Source organism: Miniopterus schreibersii, assembly GCF_964146895.1.
Source record: "Miniopterus schreibersii genome assembly, chromosome: 1".
In the NCBI taxonomy this organism is placed as follows: Eukaryota; Metazoa; Chordata; class Mammalia; order Chiroptera; family Miniopteridae; genus Miniopterus; species Miniopterus schreibersii.
Window position 1 is genome coordinate 82,249,594 of NC_138101.1, and position 20,517 is coordinate 82,270,110.

The following is a 20,517-nucleotide window of genomic DNA, read 5'->3' on the forward strand; positions in this document are numbered from 1 at the left end:
TTAGCAATATTGCAACCGCACATCACACCTCACATCCAACATCAACAAGGTCAACAGCCTTAACACACCTGATTCTCCCCACTCCTGGACAGGGGCTCTGGCTGCACCAATATGTCTCTGTTAGGTCCCTTAACTTGCCCAAGAGGATGCCACTGCTATCTCCAGCTCAGTGGTTTATCTAGCTCAGTGGATCTAAACCTCAGTGGATCTCTATTAAATTAGCAAGATAGAGAAGCCATATTCCAAGCACTTTCTAGAGTGTATGACCTCTAACTCATTACTGCCCAGTATCTATTAGCAGCTTCCCTAAGCTTCCCTGAAGGACATGCAAGTATATAAAGCATTTGCTCACAGTATTCTGAATAGGCACTGGATTAACTCACACTATCAGCGCCACGCATGCAGGAATTATCTGCTATTGCTGTCCCTATCCATCTTCCCCCAAGTAATCAGAATTGCTTTTGCTGGATCTGCAGCAGTACAGTTGATCTACAGAAAAGGCATGTCAAGAAGTAGCTCTGTGATGTTTAGTTCAGCGTAGCTTGTTATGTGGACATTGCTGAGGCACTGCTCATGGCATCACACAGTGCCTCCTCCCTTTAGGACGGCCCTTCGGGGAACTTTCTTCTGCCCTTAGTTATGGGAACGGTTGTATCTCTCTGAGCAATTGATCTTTCCTATGGGCACTGTGAGTTGTGTAACTAGCCAAGGCTCATTTTCCATGCTGACTCTCAGAAAGCTTAGAAACCTATAGGCAACTCATCTAGCCAATGCACAGCACTTCATAGAAAGAGTCTCTCCGCCTGCAGGTTTTGATTCCCCATACTCAGTCTTGTTTCCACGTTTCCATGTTCTTCCCCCTTCTCCCACAGGGGGCAGAGTCTGCCTCCCTAACGCACAAGGGCATGGAGGAGCAGAGCAGAGCCATGCTCCTGCATCATCCTTGCTCCAAATGGGCACAGCGAGATCTGGGCATCTCATGCCAAGTCCCCAGGAAATGGTTCACTGTTCATACCCAGCAGAGGAGTGAGACTGCAGGTAGAGAGAGACCAGGGTGTTATACTAGTGGAGATCACTCCCCAGGAGTTGACAAAAGGCATTGTCCTCTAAAAACATTTCCATTTTGCAGAAAGTTAGGAAGTATAGACAACTGGAAACCAATGTAATTTCTCAAGGAGGACACTGACGTTTGGGGGGAAATTTGACACATAACTGGTTAGTGCTTGGGTTCTAGAAGTAAGGTTTTCAGAATCCAGGTCCTGGGAAGCTTTTTTGGGGACACACACACACACACACACACAAAGAACATCAAAACCAAACAAAGAAACAAACAAAAAAGAACCCCGCCTGAATATGCAATGCTGCCTGCCGGCTGGGCAGGGAGACCAGCCACACTGGGTGAGGGGCTCCAGTCCAAGCCTGTGGTCGAGGCAGTGTCCTGTTCCAGAAGGCTCTGCAGCTGCCAGAAACCAGACCGAATGGCAGGGTTCTGTGCTTCAGGGCCCTGAAATGACTGTGGACAGGGCTGCAGAGCAAAGTTAGTGACTGGGACAGAGTGAAGGATCCTCCGTGCCTGAGGGACAGCAGCGGGGGGAGCTGCCCCCATCCCTACAGCAAGCCCAGGGCTGTAACTAACTCCTAGAATTGCAGTTTAGAAACGCCGGTGTCCTCAGTTTACAGATCAAAATTGAGTTTCCAATATCACAGCCACGAGGGGCAGAAATACTGCCTGTTCTCACCCCCAGAAAATGCACAATAAAGGAGAGAAAGACAGACAGGATCTCTGCGGAGGTGTCATTTCAATAGGATTTCCTCTTAGTGTAACAGTTTTTCCTTCTGACTGCTATTATGGTTATCTCGCTGCTTCCAAAGCATAATAGTACATTTTGTCAGCTGGATAGACTTTGAAGTTAATGTGTAACAATAAGTAAAAATTGGATCTGGGGAGAGGAGAGATGACGTAGCGCGGTGTTTACATCTTCATATTAATTAACGTGATTTCACAGTGTAATGTAGTTTTCCAGTTCACCGTTATTACCAGTATATATACTTTTGTTGTTAGTAATGATTCTGTTATTACAAGCCTCCAGTGCATTACCTTCCCACGTGGTCTAGTCTTCACCATAGATTAACTCTACATATGTATACACTCTGGTTATAATTTTTCTGTTTCTCTCTTTTAAATATTCTATTATATTTAGGTAGTTGGACACCTTAAAAATTATCTTTAAAGGTTTTATAATACCATGTGTAAATGACCAAACGGAGAGCTTGCTGCAGGAACTTTTAAATCAGTCATTTAACTTACCCAATTAATCATACTTATTTTTTGAAATCTGTGTCATTCGGTGGGAACAGCACACATGCTTCACTCGGGAGTACACAGTGATAAACTGAGTGCTTAGCCAGACTGAGAAACGCGATGTGAGCATTGCTGTCTGATTTCTATTTATGAACGATTTCACAACTTAAAATTTGTATTTGTACAGTGCTTTGTGCAAAGTTTATTTTTTGATATCTGTAAAGCATTTCAAATATTAAGGTTTCACATAACAAGGTTAAATTGGATTTCCAGGTCCCACCCCCCAGCCAGGGTAATTCGTTAATTAAGGTTGCACCCAGTGAATGCTTCCCTGGAAGATTTCTGAGCTTCCACGGGGAACCTGGTCTATGCTGACAGAACATATGGTGTGTTCTTAGATCTGCAGAAAGTATCAGGGCCCTTCTGTGTGGGAAATGGGACATGGGACAGAGTCAATCATGTTCCCATTCTTAAAGTTCATGCAACACAAAGCAGTTTGTACTTTATACAAGACTTTAAATAAAACTCTACATTATTCTTTTCATTCAAAAATTGTTAGGTGAAATATTTTTCCAATAGTTTTGCAATTATAACCACAGTCACCTTGCAAGCTAGTATTTTTTAAAAAGTTATTATCATAGGATATAGAAATATTATTATAGGTATATAGTATCACAGGCTAAGGGGGTGAGGGGAAATCTTTCTTTCTGAAACTTACCATTCCTTTCCTCTGCAATCTGTTCATTTGACTAAATGGCACATGACGTTTAAAATAAATGCCATCAGAGAAGAAAATAATATAATCTGTTCATTGTTTCATTATTTCAGTCTTTTTTCCCTTGGCTTGGTTTGATGAAATAGGCATTTAATAGTTCTGCAGAGCATTGTGGCAAAGTCAGCATTTTGCTCATTGCTCATCTGGCCGCCAGGTGTGGAGCAAAAATACAGAGAAAGGACAATTCTGGACACGTGCATCGTCTTTAGAGGTTGTCAAAGAATATTTACTGTATTTTGATAGATTGTGTTGACACAAAAGAATTCTCCTTATACTGGATTTTTGTCTCATAATATGAATAACTTTAAAATATAGAGATAATTGAAATAATCAAAATTTTCACTTACCATTAAAATGAATTCATCTTTAGATTCTGCTCTCAGAGAATTGAAATTGAAAATCTGAGTAATGTCCTATTTAAAATTCAACTGAAAGGTGGCTTTTACTTTCAACAGCATTTTATTCTGAGTAATTTGATGACAAATTGAACACTTTCAATTTGTATTTTTGGAACTTAAATATTTAGAACTGAAAATATTTCAGTGAAATATTTGAAAAAATAATATTTAATGCTTGTTGCACAAATAATAATTTATTGCTAAAATCACGAGGGGTTTTATGCTTTGCCTCTTGTTTATTTGTTGGAGGATGGTTATAAAATTTTATTTGTAGAATTTATGTTTCAGTATCATTTAACCTAATATATTACCATGAAAATCAGGAAGATAAATTTGAGATTTGTATTAATTTCTATCCTTCCCTAGACATTTTCAGTTGCTAGGTCAGATGCTAGGGATCAGATGCTAGGTCTTGACCACATGTAAAGTCACCTTGGTGGTAGCAGATGAAATGTCATCCTTGACTTTCAGGAGCACATGAAGCAGCCATGTTACCCCCCCCCCCCCCACTGCATGGTATTGCTTCATTCCATCTGGCAGGGTTTCAGCTGTGGGCTTCTCTCCCGTTCCCATTGGGAGTTGAGGCCAGTCTTGACCACCAAGTCATTTGGCCAGGGTCCTGGCACTGCCCAGACGACTGAACAATTTGACGTGCTGTCACTCACCCCAATTGCCATTACGGCGTATATCAGTTCTGTTGCTTGGTGCTATGAGTTCTATTAAGTGCTTCACTACTCGTGCCCGAGCTAGCCATGCCCTTTGGACACTGGCATTGGACTGCTGTCTACCCTCTTTGGGTCCAACACTACCAACTCATTAGTTTCTCCAGCCCTGATTTTTTCAGGTCTGGTGTCTCCAGGTCCCAGCTTTACCCTCGAGCCCTAAGGAGAGGTTTATGTAGATTACAACACATCAGCTTTTTTAGGAATGTATTTTCATGGAGGGTGGCATTTAAACTACTTCACTTGATACCCTTTGTTTTCTTTTCCTCAGTGTAATCTCTTCTTGTCCATCAAGAAAGCCTGAACTTAAAAAAGAAAATTGTTTCCCCATATTTATTTATGTATGATATATTACCCCTAACTTGCATATTAGATCAAACTTAGATAATCAGTGATATTTCACTGAATTGATTCAATGCTAGCCAAATCTGAAGAGTTCTTGAGTTTTGTTAGTCTGTGCAACTTCATTACAGAATAAAGTACAATTTTATTTAGGCTTTTAAAAATCTTGAAAAAATAGCTTGAGGATCTCCTTCACTCATCTCAAGTGGGATTCATTCCTTTGTTGAATACATGAGTATATATATAAATATCAGGAATAAAAAACCAAGTTACCGACAACCAACGTTATGAACTCTTATGGAGACCAGTTAATCTAACGGTTGAGAGTATATGATAAACCCATATTTGGTTTCATACCACCAGAATTGGTCAACATGTGTCTAAGCAACCGAGAGTGTAATTCTGGTGGTCTGTTTCTCTAGTTGAGAATATGCAAGTGGATTTTGATTAAGATATATATCATTCCTATCTGGTTTACATTAAATAAGTCATAAGCATATTTTAAAGGTAACTTTTATATTAAAAGTAAAAAGATTTCAATACGTTATTTCAGATTCTTAATACTACCATTAGAAGAGCCAGGAGAGTAAGTATTAGGAAAGCAACAAAAAGAGATTTCAGACTAAAGCACCCAAGCAGCTGGTTGATACCAGATCAATAAGAAGTCAGTACAATTTTAGGTACCTTTTGAAATCTCCCACCACATAGCTTGGTCTCAGCAGTAAAGAGAGTGTTTCTTGAATGCTCTCCAGAAAGTCACTACAAAACTCATATAAGTAAGTCCAGTGGTCTTGATTTAAATGCCTTTGCATAATCTTTCCAATTTTCCAACAAAAGTATAGTTTTTTGGAATTCCTGACACATTGTACCCTTCAAAAATTTTAAAGTTTAATATAGATAATTTCATGTAACAATAACTGATATTATTTGTCACAGCAAATTTTGCATCTGACACCTTAATTTATGCCATTTTTGGAGCTTTCATTTCTTTATGTAGACTTAAGTTTCTGTCTGGTATCATATTTCCTCTTCCTGAAAAACTTTTTTTTTCTTGTTCTTATAGTACAGGTCTGCTGGCAATGAATTGTCTCGGCTTTTGTTTGCCTGAAAAAAAATTTTTTTTTGGTCTTTATTTTTGACAACTATTCTGAGTGTAGAAGTCTGGATTGACATTTTTATTTTAATACTTTGAAGATGTCACTCCATTTTTTTTTTTTTGTCTTGCATAGTTTTGTTTTTGTTTTCCCATTTAAAAAAACTTATCTTTATTGTTGAAAGTATTACAGATGCCTCCCCCCTCCGATTGATCCCTTCCACCTGTAAATTTTCATTTTGTTTCTCTAATGTGTCTTTTACTTTGCAATGCCCTCAAAATTTTATCTTTGCTTTTCAATAGTTAGACGTAATGTTGAGTATTTGTTGTTTCTCTCTCTCCTTCTCTCTCTCTCTTCTGATTGAACTTCTGGAATTTGTGGTTTGACATTTTATTAGCCTTTGACAATTATTTCAATGCTCTCTTTTGCTCCATTCTCTCTCCTGTCTCCTCCTGAGACCCAAGTACACCTATGTTAGACTGTTTGATATTGTCCCACAACTCTTGGATGTTCTGCCTAGTAACTGTGAATTATGTTTTCCTCTTTGTTTCAGTTTGGGGAATTTCTTTTGACCTACCTTCAAATTCACTGATTGTTTTCCTCAGTTGTATTGAGTCTATGATGAGTCCATCAGAGAAATTTTTTATCTTTGTATTGTCTTTTTATTTCTAGTATTTCCATTTGACTCTTTTTTTTATATTTTCCTCCGCTATGCTGAAATTCCCTCTCTATTATGTACCATGCATGTTGTTCGCCTTTTGAATTATAGTTATTTTAAAGTCCCCCTCTTGTAGTTCCAAAATCTGGGTCATCTTTGAATCTAGTTCAATTGATTGCTTTGTCTCATGACAATGGGTTCTTCTCTCCTTGCCCTTTTGTGTGTCTCATAATTTTTTATTGAATGCCAGACATCATGTGTAGACTAGTAGAGATTGAAGTAAATAGTATTCATACCTGGAAATGGCATTCCTCTTCTTTTTTTTTCTTCTTTTTTTTTGATCCACACTGGAGGATATGTTTATTGGTTTTAGAGAGAGAGGAAAGAAGAGAGAGAGAGGGAGAGACAGACAGACAGAGAAACATTGATGTGAGAGAGAAATCGATCAGTTGCCTCCCATATGTACCCCAACCAGGGATTGAACTCGCAATCAAACCTGCAGCCCTTTTGGTGTACAGGATGACACTCCAACCAACTTAGCCACCCGGCCAGGTGGCATGCCTCTTCTTATGTCAGGCTGTAAGGGGCCGAGCCAATATAGCCAGAAGTTGTGTTGAGTTGAGTTTGGTTGTTGTTATGGTGCCTTTTAGAGGATCACAGCCTCCATATGCCCTTTGTGATAAGTGTGTGCTAGAGTGGGAGTGAGCGTAACGGAGCACTTGCTCTGTGTGCCGCTCCCCCCGTAGCTTTCAGTAGAACCCGTCCACCTGTGCTACAGTGAGGCTCTCTCTTTATGTATCTGTTCCTCCCTTGGTAATAGACTGCTATTGCCTGGTACTTCACAAGTGAGGCCGGAGATGGTTTTCCCTTGTTCTAACCAAAACTCAGCCTCTGGGAAGTGCTGTATGCTTGGCCCTTCGAGGTGATCTTTCTCAGGATTCCTGTCCCTCCTCCCTGTGGTCGTCTACCTCTCTCTTGTATCTGAGGTTGACCTTGGTTAGGTGTTTCCTATCTCTCCTGCAATACTAGGAAACTCCACTTAGTATTAGTACAATCTCTAAGGCCTAAGACAATTTCCAACCCCTCACTCGGAGGAGGAGAATGTCTTTTATTTTCCCCTTGCCATAATATAGCTTCACCTATGCCATGTAAGCAAGACCTGTGCTGCCCTCCCCAGCCCATTGAGAAGTGAATAGGGCTTGGCACCTGACACTTCTCCACTGATCACCTTCTTTGAGTCTGATTGGCCAGAGAGTTTGCTTCCCCTTTCCCAGGGGCTTGAGACTTTTGCTTACTAGGAAAAAAGGGCTTGAGGAAGGTACTTTTCTCTCAACAGCAGCTGATCCCCTCCCCAAGCCTGCGCCATCATAAGTCTCCTGCCCTGTCCTCAGTTTTTCTGATGAGCATCTGGTAGGAGACAGTGAAAAAAACTGTGAGCATGAACTCTTCTTTCAACATGAGCCCCCAGCTACTTCAGACTGCTCTGCTAACCTATACTTGCCCTTCAGTAGTTCTTTATTTTTTTGGCTTATTTTTTGTACTGGTTTGTGTTGCAACTTTCATGGTGCTGCTTCTGCTGTAGGTGAGACTGTTCATGCGTCATATTTCTCTTTGGAGGGCCTCACTCCTCTGGAATGCAGGTTACCTAGCTGTGATTTCATTTCTCTGATAAGTTCAAGAAAAGTTGCCATTTTGTAGTGTATCTGGATTTTTCTTGTTAGTCTGGGAATGGCTTTTTTTTTCATCCTATGTGGGAGCCAGAAGTCTGAATTTCTTTCTTGTATAAAACAGACTTATGCTTATACAAAATTTGCTCAATAAAGTAAAAAAAGAATGCTGTCACCCAGAGATAATCATTGAAAATCCCTTGTGAGCACCCTTTGAGACAAGTCCTGATGCAGATTTGCACGCACAAGGTATGGGAAACCTCATTCAATGACACTTAATGTGCAGTATTTCCCTCCATAGAAGTAGCACAATTTAATTAACCAATTTCTATCAACTTACTGGTAGCTTCCTGAGATACTGTTTCTCTTCTATTGCTGTTATAAACAATGGCTTCATCATCTTTAATAGAGACATTTCTGTCATGGAAGGATTTGATTACAAATTTTTTAGATTGGATAATTTGATAGAAGACGTATATGCTGCTTCTACATCTGACTTCTTGCAGTGAACATAAACTCTAGGGTGATCTGGAGCCAGGTGAAGAGTCCAAGACCCACACTGAATTTGGTGGGCTTCCAGGCCTTTGAGAAGACATGCTTGAGATTTGCATATGGCCTGGATCAACCTGATTCCATAGGGCTTCATAGCCCAGTCATCTGTCAAAATGTTTCTGAGGCCCTGGGCAGACATGGAGTGGCACCCTTGGGCACATCAAATGAAGAAAGTCTTGTCTCTAGCTTAATGATCTTGTTAGAAGCAAATTCACTGGTGTTACATGTAGAAAAATGTTTTGTTTTGACTTTTGGCCTCCACAATGATTAGTGTGCATGATTGCATACAGCCTTATATTTTAGTCTCAATGTTCCTAATTCTCAAGTGTCTTCTTTCCAAATTATAAGTATGTGAGGTTGGTTCTTCTCTCTTCATGTGGTTTTGTCAGTCCTTCCTCCCACTAACCACCACCCACTGGCACATTACTGGTGTTCAAAAGGAGTTGTTTGCTTAGGAGTTATAAAGAAAAAATATTAATATAAAAGTCAAGATTTATGAAGTTTTAGGACAGAAGATCATTTTCAAGATGTGTTAGAGGGATTGTTTTGATAGTAATATAATTGATGATTTAAAAGAGAAAGAAGCAAGGAGGCATTAAGGCCAGAAAGTCAAAGTTTCAGAAGAGGTATGTTTGTGGAAATCAGGAGAGATTAAAGAATGTAATGACTCCTTCATTGACAAGAAAAAAGAGAAAGAAGACATGATAAGGAATATGGCTGCTCTATGGTGGTTAATACACATAATTGTACTTCTATTATTACAAACCTTGGCTGTTCATTCCTAATTTAGATGATTATATTTATCAAATGTTAGTTTTTAAAAACATTTTTAAGCACTTGAAAAGGGAAGCAAATTCAATAATTATAACTTCTGTTATAAAAGAACCTCATTTCTTAATTTTATGAATTTTTAGTTATAATTATATATACAAATTTAAAAGAAAATGAGAAATGCTTGTAAGAAATTATTTCTGATCACAATTATCTTTATAATTGTTAATTTACATTTTCCTCTTTAGGAAGCTATCTTCCTAAAGCTATCTACTTTTATATTAATATTACCATTCATTCTCACCTCTAGCTATTGTTCAGCAGTCCAATATTTGCACCTGTCAATGAAGTAGCCACATAAAGACCAGCATGTGTATTCCAGAGAAAGTGGAATGTCAGCAGCTGACAAAACAAAATGACAGTTTAATGTGGACAGAGCCAGGATTCAATATAACGTGCTATAGCAAAGTTGAAAGGTCAACTCAGACTGGAGAGCAAACACTCTAGTCTACTGTGGTGCTTTTCTTCCCCCCCTGAAAAGAGAAGCTATCTTTGTCATTGTCATTGTCAGAGTATTGTCTTTTGGAGAGGTTGAATAATTATTTGCTTTACAGAAAATATGCGTTAGCACAGTGTTATCTCTATCACAGAATCCATCATTTTATGAGAGTCCCAAAAAGGGAGCCTTGAAAATTGGAACTAATTTTTACTGTATGTGAATTTAAACACAGAGTCTTTTTCATAAACTTTCAATTACTAATATGACTTTGGATATAGTAAATAAAAATAAATGTCTTTCCACATGGAAGCTTATTTCATTTTACCAATTTGTTTTTCTAACTTTCTATGGATAAATTTTTAAAATTTGGCTTACTTTTTTTCCTGTGAGCATATTCGCAAATGCCCTCTGAAGTTTGTGGTTCTTACCCCAATGATTTCCTAGGTCCATGTTAACCAATTGGCAGTGAATTCACTCTGAACTCCTGTGCTCTGGGAGGGAGGAATTTGAGTGGATCATGTGCCTTGTGTGAGAACAAATAAATGGAAAGATTCCCAAAAGTGCATGCCTTCAGTCACTTTGGTGACCCCCACTTTTTTGAAGCCAAGGAAAGCTGATGATAACAAAGACTTCTCATTGTTTTTGTCAAATTGGTGGTGGTGTGCCTTAGGCTTTCTCCTTGGGTAGCTTCCTGTCATGTGAGCCTTGTGAAGACTAATCACTATGCTGATGGTGGTAGGTGGTAGTTTCCTCTAGGAAGTTTGAGATACAGTGTAGACAACTAAGGGAAAAATTATTTGGGGAATTTTAGGACCACCAAAGGGCTCTCCAGGACTGTGGGGACTGGTGGAGTAGGAGTGAGAGTTTAGAGTACTAAGTAAGAGTAATGGGTTAGGGCCCAGGTTCAGGATTAAGTCAGTCCTGAGGATTCTCCTATAAGCCAGGTATAAACCAGAACTACAGGTCAGCCATGCCTAGGCACAGCCTTCTATCCCTCACCTTATGCTTTCTGTTTCTGTAAATTTCATAAATGGTCTTATTCAAGTCTTCAGCTGGTGACTCCAAAATCTGTCTCTAGAATTGACCCTGTTGACCCCACTCCCAGCTTCCAGGCCCTTGTCGCAGTTTCCTATTGTGGGTTTTCATTTGATTGTGCCATGGATACCTCAGGCTGTGACTGAAGCTGCATTTACCAAAGTCTTCCTCATTAAAAAGAAGAAAAAAGAAGGAAGGAAGGAAGGAAGGAAGGAAGGAAGGAAGGAAGGAAGGAAGGAAGGAAGGAAGGAAGGGAGGGAGGGAGGGAGGGAGGGAGGGAGGGAGGGCAGGGCAGGGCAGGGCAGGGCAGGGCAGGGCAGGGCAGGGCAGGGCAGGGAAGGGAAGGGAAGGGAAGGGAAGGGAAGGGAAGGGAAGGGAGGGAGACTTGCATACAAAATTGTCCTTATTTCTATTATTTTTTTCTTATCATAACGAGTAAATACCATTCTCCATCTAGTTGCTCAACTGAGAAATTATAGGCAGTTCTCTTCTCACTCAAAAAGTGCCCTACATTCTACCTCTTTCATAATTCCTCTCAAATATGTCCTCTCTACTTTAGCCCAGTTTTGTTTTCTGTTTTATCTTCATTGCTTTGAACATTTTCTGGCACATAGTAGGAATTCAGCAAATATTTAATGAGTGAAAGAACAAAGAAAATAAAGCCATTGGCCCTGTAGGAAACAGTTAACTTAGGAAACAGACACAACTTTAAGAGCCATTTTAAAAAGAAATACATTTTGGAAAACATTCAAGAGAAACTTTTATCCATTAAGCAGGGCAGGCTGCTATGAAAAAGGAACAATCTGAGGAAAAGAACAATTTCTTGGAAGTGGCAAATTTAAAAAATGGCAATGGGCAGGTTGAATAATAAAACTGACAGCTGAAGATCTAAATAATCTGGACGATAAAGTGGGGAAAAAAGTCTCTTAGGAATAGTGCAAAATAGCAGACAGAAATTATGACAAAAGTTACACAGTGGTTCCACAAGAAAATAAAGCAAAGTGTTCCAAAGGGGGGAAAACTTTGAACCATAATTCTTATATCCAATTAAAATCTCAATTGAGTATGCAAAAAAAAAAAAAAAGGTTTGCAGGATGAAATGGACATGAAAAGGAGAAACTTGGTATGGCTGAGCAGTGAGGGAAGCTAGAAAGAATTAAAAGTTGAAACATTAAGCTAACACTTGGCAGAGACTTCTTTCAGTGGCAAAGTTTAGTAACAGGTTTATACTTCCTTCTTTATAGATCCTTACATTGCTTACTCTTGTAGTAAACAGTATTTACATAAACACATTGTTAATGTTCTCTAGATTGTAGTTTTTAGATCCATGTGTGATAAAGCATGGAGGACTTGATCATAGTTAGAGAACAACGCTATACACATTGACAGTGTCTAAATAACATTCCTTCTAAAATCTTGGAAGTTGGGTGAGTGAATATGTTGGAAAACATAAAAGGCTAAATAAATTTCCCATTTTTTCACAGTGAGTAGTTAATATATCAAGTATACAAGTTTACATATGTTAAAATCATAATAAAAGCAACGACAGGCATGTGAGGGAGAGGGTGGAAGGTAATGTGAATGTTCTGAAATCTTAATCTTTATATGTAGGGAGCCCAAATCAATAAAGGCTATAATGATAATGATGAGAAAAACTAAAAAACAAAAACACACAAACACCTTAGCTTCTGGGAAGTAAGAGTTCTATGTTCCTGTGTACTATTCTATTTGCAGTTTGTTCTTTAAGTATGTGCATACAATAGCTATCATTTAAAAATCTACGGTCATGAAAGCTAATGAAGAAGTCAATAGCTTAGTATACAGAAATAAACTAATATTTGTGAACTGTCTGACACAGAGAAGGCACACAATTAATTATAGTGTTATGGCTGTTACTACAAATTTTATTTTTATATGTGGTAGCTGATGTCAGCTTGGTTCTCACTGCTCTTTCAGATATAAGTATAATTTGGGTCAAACCAATATTGTGCTTTGTAGTAGCCTAGAGTGTGTCCCATGGTTTCTGCAGATGTCACAGCATCTTCTGGTGGCTGTCACTGTGAATGGGCTCCTTCTTCCACTGAACTATGTCAGTTTCTAGTCTCATTGCGCTCTGTTTGCCATCCCAGTTCTCATTTTGTTTAATTAGGTGCTGAATTCAATCCAGTTCTGTGATTTCTACTAAAAACACCCACTCACATGACATCTTTGCATTTGTAAGTTTGAGGAAGTTGAAGAAAGTTAACTGACAGGGACAGCTTACATCACCATGATGCCATTTCAAGTTGAATATTGGACATCACCCCTGGCCACTGATCGGCTGTAGCTTCACCGCATATTAGACTGTGGTCTTACCTGGCCGTTTTCTCCTCTGTCTCTCTTCTCATCTCCCACTTCTGATTGCTTGGGGGAGCTTGAGGTCCCTTTTATTTTATTCTCAGGACTCTCTGACTCCTACTCTCAGACTTGCCTCCAGACCCTCCTTGGCAGAGCCTACTCCATGAAGATGGGCAACAGATCAAGGGTCTTTGGGTCACAGAATCCACTAGAGAAGTTAGTGGTGGCAATAAGGAACACTTTTTCTTTCTATTGTTTAGGCATATAGCAATAGCTAACCAAGCCCATTTTTATATTCACTATATTTTCTCACTGCCACCTATTCTCCTCATCATCAGAGAGATATAGTAGCAAAAATTCACCTGAGTATCATTTAAAATAAAAGACTGTTTTAAAACTGTGTCTTCACACCTAATAACTGCCCATTTCATTTTTAAAAAGGATACTGGTAAAATGTGGCCAATATATAATTATACAGAAATGTATTTAAATAAACATTAGTGGGAAAGTTGGTTTTAATGGACTATAATTGTCCAATTGCAAATGAAATGTACAAACATGGAGCTTTATAAATGGGATAAGGCAGAGAAGACCCTGTGAGACTATGGTTGGCATATTTTAAGTCTCAGTTGCCTTTCTCTAAACTTCATAGAAACCATTTCTTCATGCATTAATTGAAATGTTATACAGGGTGGGGCAAAAGTAGGTTTATGGTTGTTCATATGGAAAGTAATACAATAATTAATAAATAATAATACAAAAATAAACTCTGTTTCATGTACTCACAACTTTAAACCTACTTTTACCCCACCCTATATTTATCTTGGTTTATTTCTTTGCCAGGTTGTAAGTGCAACACCTGCTGAGACCCATGAAGATGGAGCGGTAAAAACATCAGAGGATAAGATATAATAATGACTGATATAACCATTATTATTAACATCCATGTTCTGCAGATTGATGCTGACTATTAGAAAGTAGCAATGACTCTGATGGGAAATTAGCTTTATGAAGAGACAGGACATGATTGCCTCTACAGTGTGATTCTGGGGTACATCCCTGCCACACTCAAAGAAATCTCTCTCATTCTTGAAATGCCTACAATCCCACTGTTAGAGATTCATTCCTTGTGCTAAAAAAAATTTTCCCTTGGAAAGTATAAAGAATATTGAGAAATAATATAAAGCTGTAATGTGATTGAGTTGGTCAGATCCTTTCCTGAGAACAGTTTTATAGAAAAAGGAAACAGACAAGTGGAAGCAGTGGCTGCCTATGGTGAAGAGCAGGAGAGGCCACAATAAGAAAAGGAAAACAAGATTTAGAAAAAGGGATACTGGCAGAGGGGAGGGGTAATGAAGATAAATTTGGTTGATTCATAATGCTGTCTAGAGCTAGCTGCTTCTCAGTGAATCATTTACAGGCAGCAGAGATGTGGGATCTTAAATTCTTCTAATTTATGGGAATTTGCCAGTAAATGTAACTCACTGTTCCCTCAAATCACTTTTAATAGTAGTTAGAATGCCCACTATGTATCAGAAATGACCTTTCAGATTTATGGAGAAAAGGTGTATTGTTCATGTAATTAACTTTATGATGTATTTTCTATTAAAAGGCTGAAGGCAAACATGTTTTGGAGAAGGAAATAGCGTCATTAAAGGCAAAATTAGAGAACGAGAAAAAGTTCAAAGAAAGGTACTGGAAATAATGATTCATAACTGTTCATTTGTAGCTAATACAAAATTTAACCATTTATAAATTTATCACAGGTTTCAGAAGGAAGCAGACCGGATAAGCAAAGCCTGGGAAAAGAAATTCCAGATTCTCAGGAACAGGTATAGTGTGGTGGTATATACAAATTCTAGTTATAAAAATGTGACTAATCTTTTAAGGAAACGAGGGGGAATTTTTTGGTACATGTTAATTAATAGAAAATGCCCTCAGACACTTCTAGCAAGAAGTGCAAAATAATTGGCCTAAAACAGAAGAGTAGTCAAAGTCACTTCAAGGAAAAAATATTTTAAAACTCTGTTTCATTTCCAATGTCAATGTTTCCACTTTTAAAAGATCAACAGGACAGACAATCCCTATTGATGCCTGGTTTAATCAGACCTACATAGCCATCTTTCTTCAAAAGGCTGTTAAAATGTTTTTCTGCTCATTTGCACATATTCATATGTAACTGGTCTATATCTTCTTTGCAAAATTGCTTTATATACTAGATCCCCTTCCCTTTTTCAGACACAACACCAACTCCTTAATTCTCAGATCTAATTTTCATTCAGATAATTATTTTAATTTCTCTTCCCTATGTCATCTTTTCTTTTTAAAGATGGAGAAAGTAAAAAGAAATGAAGAAAGTAGCACTAAAGTACTGAAAAAGCTAAAAGCAATGCCAAGTAGAAAAAAATGCATTTCTTTTTCTTGTCCTAGTATCTTAACATTAAGACTCTATATTCTATTGTCTTGGTTTCTGCCATAATTTCCCCTAGATTCTCTTTTTTAACACATGTTGGAAATTTCTTTGCAAGGTTTTCTCACAGTCAAACATCAAGACAGAATAGATTCAATGTTGACCTGATGTCCAAGGTCACACTTGAGGCTCATACCTGACTTCGTGGGGTGATAATGCCATACATTTGCACTGCTTTTCATAAGCATACACTGTGTGTGTGTAAAATTCTGTACATTGCTGTATACATGGCACTAAAATAATTCAGGTGTCACATTGAGAATCCGCATAACAGAAATACTACCGGATGACAGGTGAAGGCTCTCCTCCGTGTGGGAAAACGTTCTGCTTTCCACTCCCGCTGGTGTTTCACATCTGTGCTGATAACTACTTTGTGCTCTGAAAAAATGCCCATATTAATACTTGCCCTGATCCCTCACAGAGTTATCGCAAGGAGACCCTATAGATACAGGTGAAATGAGAGACTGAGAACCAAGGAAAGTTTAAATGCCCACTTAATTTCATTTCCCTGCGAATGGAATTCGGGTTCTCTCTAAAGCTGAGCAGAATGTCTTCCCCTTCCTTATTTCTAAGGAGCCCACGTTCATCCTAAGGTTTACCTTGTGTCTGTTCCTGTGGGATTCATCCTGTTCTCAGTGACCATTTATAGGAATGTCTCAGTTTCACTTCAGACTGATTTGCTGTTAATCAAGGTGTTGACAATCGTATTCCTCATTTTAGTCTCTCCAGACTTTCTGTTGATATCTAAATATTTAGGGCTGCAGGAGGTATTATTGCACCCTTTCTGTATGTTTTCTCATTTAATTGACTGACTAGAGCATAGTGTTGGGACGTAATGCATCATGCCTCTCTGGTTTGGTTTGATCACCAAGTGTTAATTCAAGGTGATGCGTGCAACCCCATAGAGAGTGTATGTATCCAGAGTGCTGTGTCATGGTGTGGTGTGGAGATTAATTGTACAGTTCCAGACTTGTGTGTGCTAAAATCGTTATTTCACTTCACAATAACAGATTGTAGATCAGGAACAATCATTTTTGTTTAGCAGAAGAAAAAAATTTACCTTAGCCAGTTAATGTAACAGTTTAATCCAGTGATTTCTCAGCCAATTCATGATTTATATTCATTCTTAGCCAAATTTAGAGCTTCTTCTCCGTGCTCCTTTTTTGTTTCTGCAGAGTTGGCTCTATTTCCAGGAAGAATGAACTTAAGCAGTTTTGACAAAGGCAGGGGCTAGTCCTTCCTCTTAACATGGCATGCCTGGCTCAGCTGCTGATGTCATCATTGCCTTTTTTCTTGGCACAAATGGTGCACAGGTGTGGCACATCAGCCCAGGAATAGATCACTACCTGGGTGATGCCATAGTGATGCAACCACTCCCACCTCAACCACAGGAGTTGGTCCTTAGGGACCTTTCTGAGCCAGGATACAAAATCAATATACAAAAATCAGTTGTGTTTGTTTTTTCTTTCCAGTTGTGTTTCTGTACACTAACAGCAAACTCCCAGAAAGAGAAATAAAAACCAATTCCATTTACAATTGCATCAAAAAGAATGAAATACTTAGGAATAAATGTACCAAAGAAGTGAAAGACCTATACAGTGAAAATTATGACATTGATGAATGGGATTGAAGAAGACACGAAGAAATGGAAAGGCCCTCTGTGCTCACACATCGGAAGAATTAATATTCTTAAAATGTCCATACTACCCAAAGCCATCTATAGATTCAATGCAATCCCTATCAAAATTCCAATGGAATTTTTCAAAGAAATAGGAAAAACAATTCTAAAATTTGTATTGAACCACAAAAAACCCGCAAATAGCCAAAACAGTTTTGAAAAAGAACAAAGCTGAAGGCATCATGCTTCCTGATTTGAAACTATAGTATAAAGCTATAGTACTCAAAACAATAGGGTACTGGCATAAAAGGTACTGGCATAAAAACAGACACAAAGATCAATGGAAAAAGAGAGAACCAAGAAATAAACCCACACATATGGTCAATTAATTTATGACAAAGGAGCCAAGAATTCTCAGTAGGGAAAGGACAGACTCCTCAATGAATGGTATTGGAAAAATTGGACAGCCACACCCAAAAGAATGAAACTGGAAGCCTATCTTATACCATATACAAAAGTCAGCTCAAAATGGATTAAGTCTTAAATTAAGATCTGAAATTAAACTTCTTAGAAGGAAACAGAGAGAGTAAACTTACTGCTATTGGTTTTGACAGTGATATTTTGGATTTGAAACAAAAAGCAAAGGCAACAAAAACAAAAATGAACAAATGGGACTACATCAAGCTAAAAAGCTCCTGCACAGCAAAGGAAGTCATCATCAAAATTAAACTGCAACTTACAGAATGGGAGAAAATACTTGGAAATCATATATCTGATAAGGGGTTAATATAAAAAAATATATAAAGAACTCACACAACTCAATAGCAAACAACAGCAACAAATGGCAAAAGCAAACAAACAAAAACACACACACACAAACAATACAATTAAAAAAATGAGCAGAGGAACTGAATGGACATTTTTCCAAACAAGACATACAGATGTCCAACAGTTACATGGAGATGCTCAAAATCATTAATCACCAGGGAAATGCACATCAAAATCACAATAGGGTATCATCTCACACCTGTTAGAATGGCTATCATCAATAAATAAAAAAACGTATTGATGAGGATGTGGAGAAAAGTGAGCAAGTGAATACTTGTGTACTGTTGGTGGGGATGTAAATTGGTGCAGCCACTATGGAAAACAGTATGGAGGTTCTTTAAAAAATTAAAAATAGAACTACGATATGATTCATCAATCTCACTTCTGTGTATATATCCAGAAGACAAGAAAATAGGATACTGACAATATAGCTTCAATTCCATGGTCCATTGCAGCATTATTCATTATATAACATATTTTTACAAACGTTAGAATCATCTTGTACAAATTAGTCTGCAATTTGCCCTTTTTACTTAACACTCTATTTTAGACAGCTTTCCTCATCAGGACACTGAGATACACCTCCTTCATTTTAATGGCTACATGGTCCTTTTATATATGTGCATTATAATTTATCTAACTAGTTAGGCTGATTAATTTTTTCCATTATAAACAATGCTGCATTGAATATTCTTGGTTTTTCTTAATACACTATTGCTATTACTTCTGTAATAGTGATGCCTTGAAGTAGTTTTGATGGATCAAAAGATGTACAGTTTTGCTTGGCCAGTGTGATTCAGTTGTTGAGTAGGTCATGGTTCCATTCCCCGTCAGGGCACACGCTCAGGTTGCAGGCTTGCTCCCCAGGAGGCAGCCAATCAATGATTCTCTCTCATCATTGATGTTTCTATATCTCTCCATTCCTCTCTCTGAAATAAATTTTTAAAATCATATTTTTTCAAAAAGGGTGTACAGTTTTTTTAAACAAATTTTTAAAAAATGCTAATATACTTAAATTCTCTTTGTACCCTCACTCTAGTCCTATTCCTCTCATTTCTTTCTCAGACATCAACATAATAAATTTAGTGTTTATTGTTCCTTTGACATTTTTAAACTTTTTTTTTTTTACTATAAATTTATAGCTGAGTAAAGATAAATAATAAAAAGTATTTTGTGTGCTTTAAAACTGTAATGTACACCCAGAGAAACAAGATGGCGCGTAGGTAACAGCTGCACCCACCGCCTCCCGCAACCACATCAAAATTACAACTAAAATACAGAACTACCATCCCTCAGAGCCTCCTGAGATCTGGCTGCACAGAAGCCCCACAACCAGGGAGCTGAAGAAGCACCGAGACCGGTAGGAGGGGCGGGGACCTGGGCGGATCGGGGCTGAATCACAGAGATGCGGCCACGGGCCCACACCCGGTGCCGAGGTTGAAACCCGGGAGGGAATCTCAGTGGCGGAGTTTTTCCCAGAGGAGGGAGGGGTCCCAGCCCCACAGCAGGCCCCCGGCCCAGGGCTCCAGGGCTGGGAAGAGCCGTCCCCACAACTCCGGGCTGTGAAACCAGCGGGGACTGTCCCTGAGGGTTGCGGAGGCTGCGGGAGCCCCAGCAGCTCCTCTAAAGGGCCCGGCACCGACTCACTCGGACGCTCCCTCTGAGCCCAGCGCCGGGCAGCAGCCTGAAAGGACCCGGGACACTCGGGGAGGAACTAACCTGCCTGAAGTCAGGGAGAGAGGTGGAGGGGCAGCTTCCTCCCAGGCAGAAGGGCTGGCAGAGGCCATTGCTCCTTTGGCGAGTCCTCCCCGCACACAGCCGGCAGGCAGGCGCCATATTTGAGTCGCCAGCACCTGACTCTCACCTTTGGCCCCGCCCCGTGATTCCCGGAGGCCCCGCCCCTCCCCACCTGCAGCTCATCCAGGCCATTTCCAGGGGCTTTTCTATGCAAGTGGTCTCTGGAGCCTCAAGCTTAGGACTTTCCTAAAATCTCTCAAATAAGCAGCAGCAGGCCCCATACGGCTTGATAAGTGGCCCCAGGCCTGGCACTAGCAGCAGCTGCACTGGCTCATAGCTTGGCCTCTCCTGGGCACCTCCAAGCCCAGCACAAGTAGCAGCCAGCTACAGTTTGCTGTGTAGCTCATGCTGGGTGGCCCTGAGCAAGGCACTGGCAGAGGCTCACTCTGCACCTCCCAGGAGGCTCCAGAGAGAGTGCACCTGGTGGTCAGACTCGACCACACTGGATTACAACCCTACCACAGCCACGAGTGACACTCGAGGGGTGCACTTGTTGAACACCAAAGCTCTACTGAAGTAAATCCTGATCCATAAGGGTGTCTCCAGCACAGCAGCTCTCTGGCTGTAGTTGCAGCTGGTCCTCACAGCTGATTGGCCTGGGGGTCAGTTCCTCCCAGTGATGCCAACAGCAACCAAGGCTCAACTACAACAG

General features: G+C 39.4%; 1 protein-coding gene across 1 annotated transcript in view; it reads left to right on the plus strand.

Annotated features, from left to right (window-relative positions):
- The window catches only part of LOC308567053 (uncharacterized protein C10orf67, mitochondrial), a 95,763-nt gene that overhangs the window by 47,592 nt on the left and 27,654 nt on the right, over positions 1-20,517 (plus strand). Inside the window, exons 11-12 of the mRNA XM_081158220.1 lie at positions 14,765-14,844; positions 14,919-14,984. Of these exons, the coding sequence (XP_081014346.1) occupies positions 14,765-14,844; positions 14,919-14,984 (146 nt within the window). The remainder of the gene's footprint in view (positions 1-14,764; positions 14,845-14,918; positions 14,985-20,517) is intronic.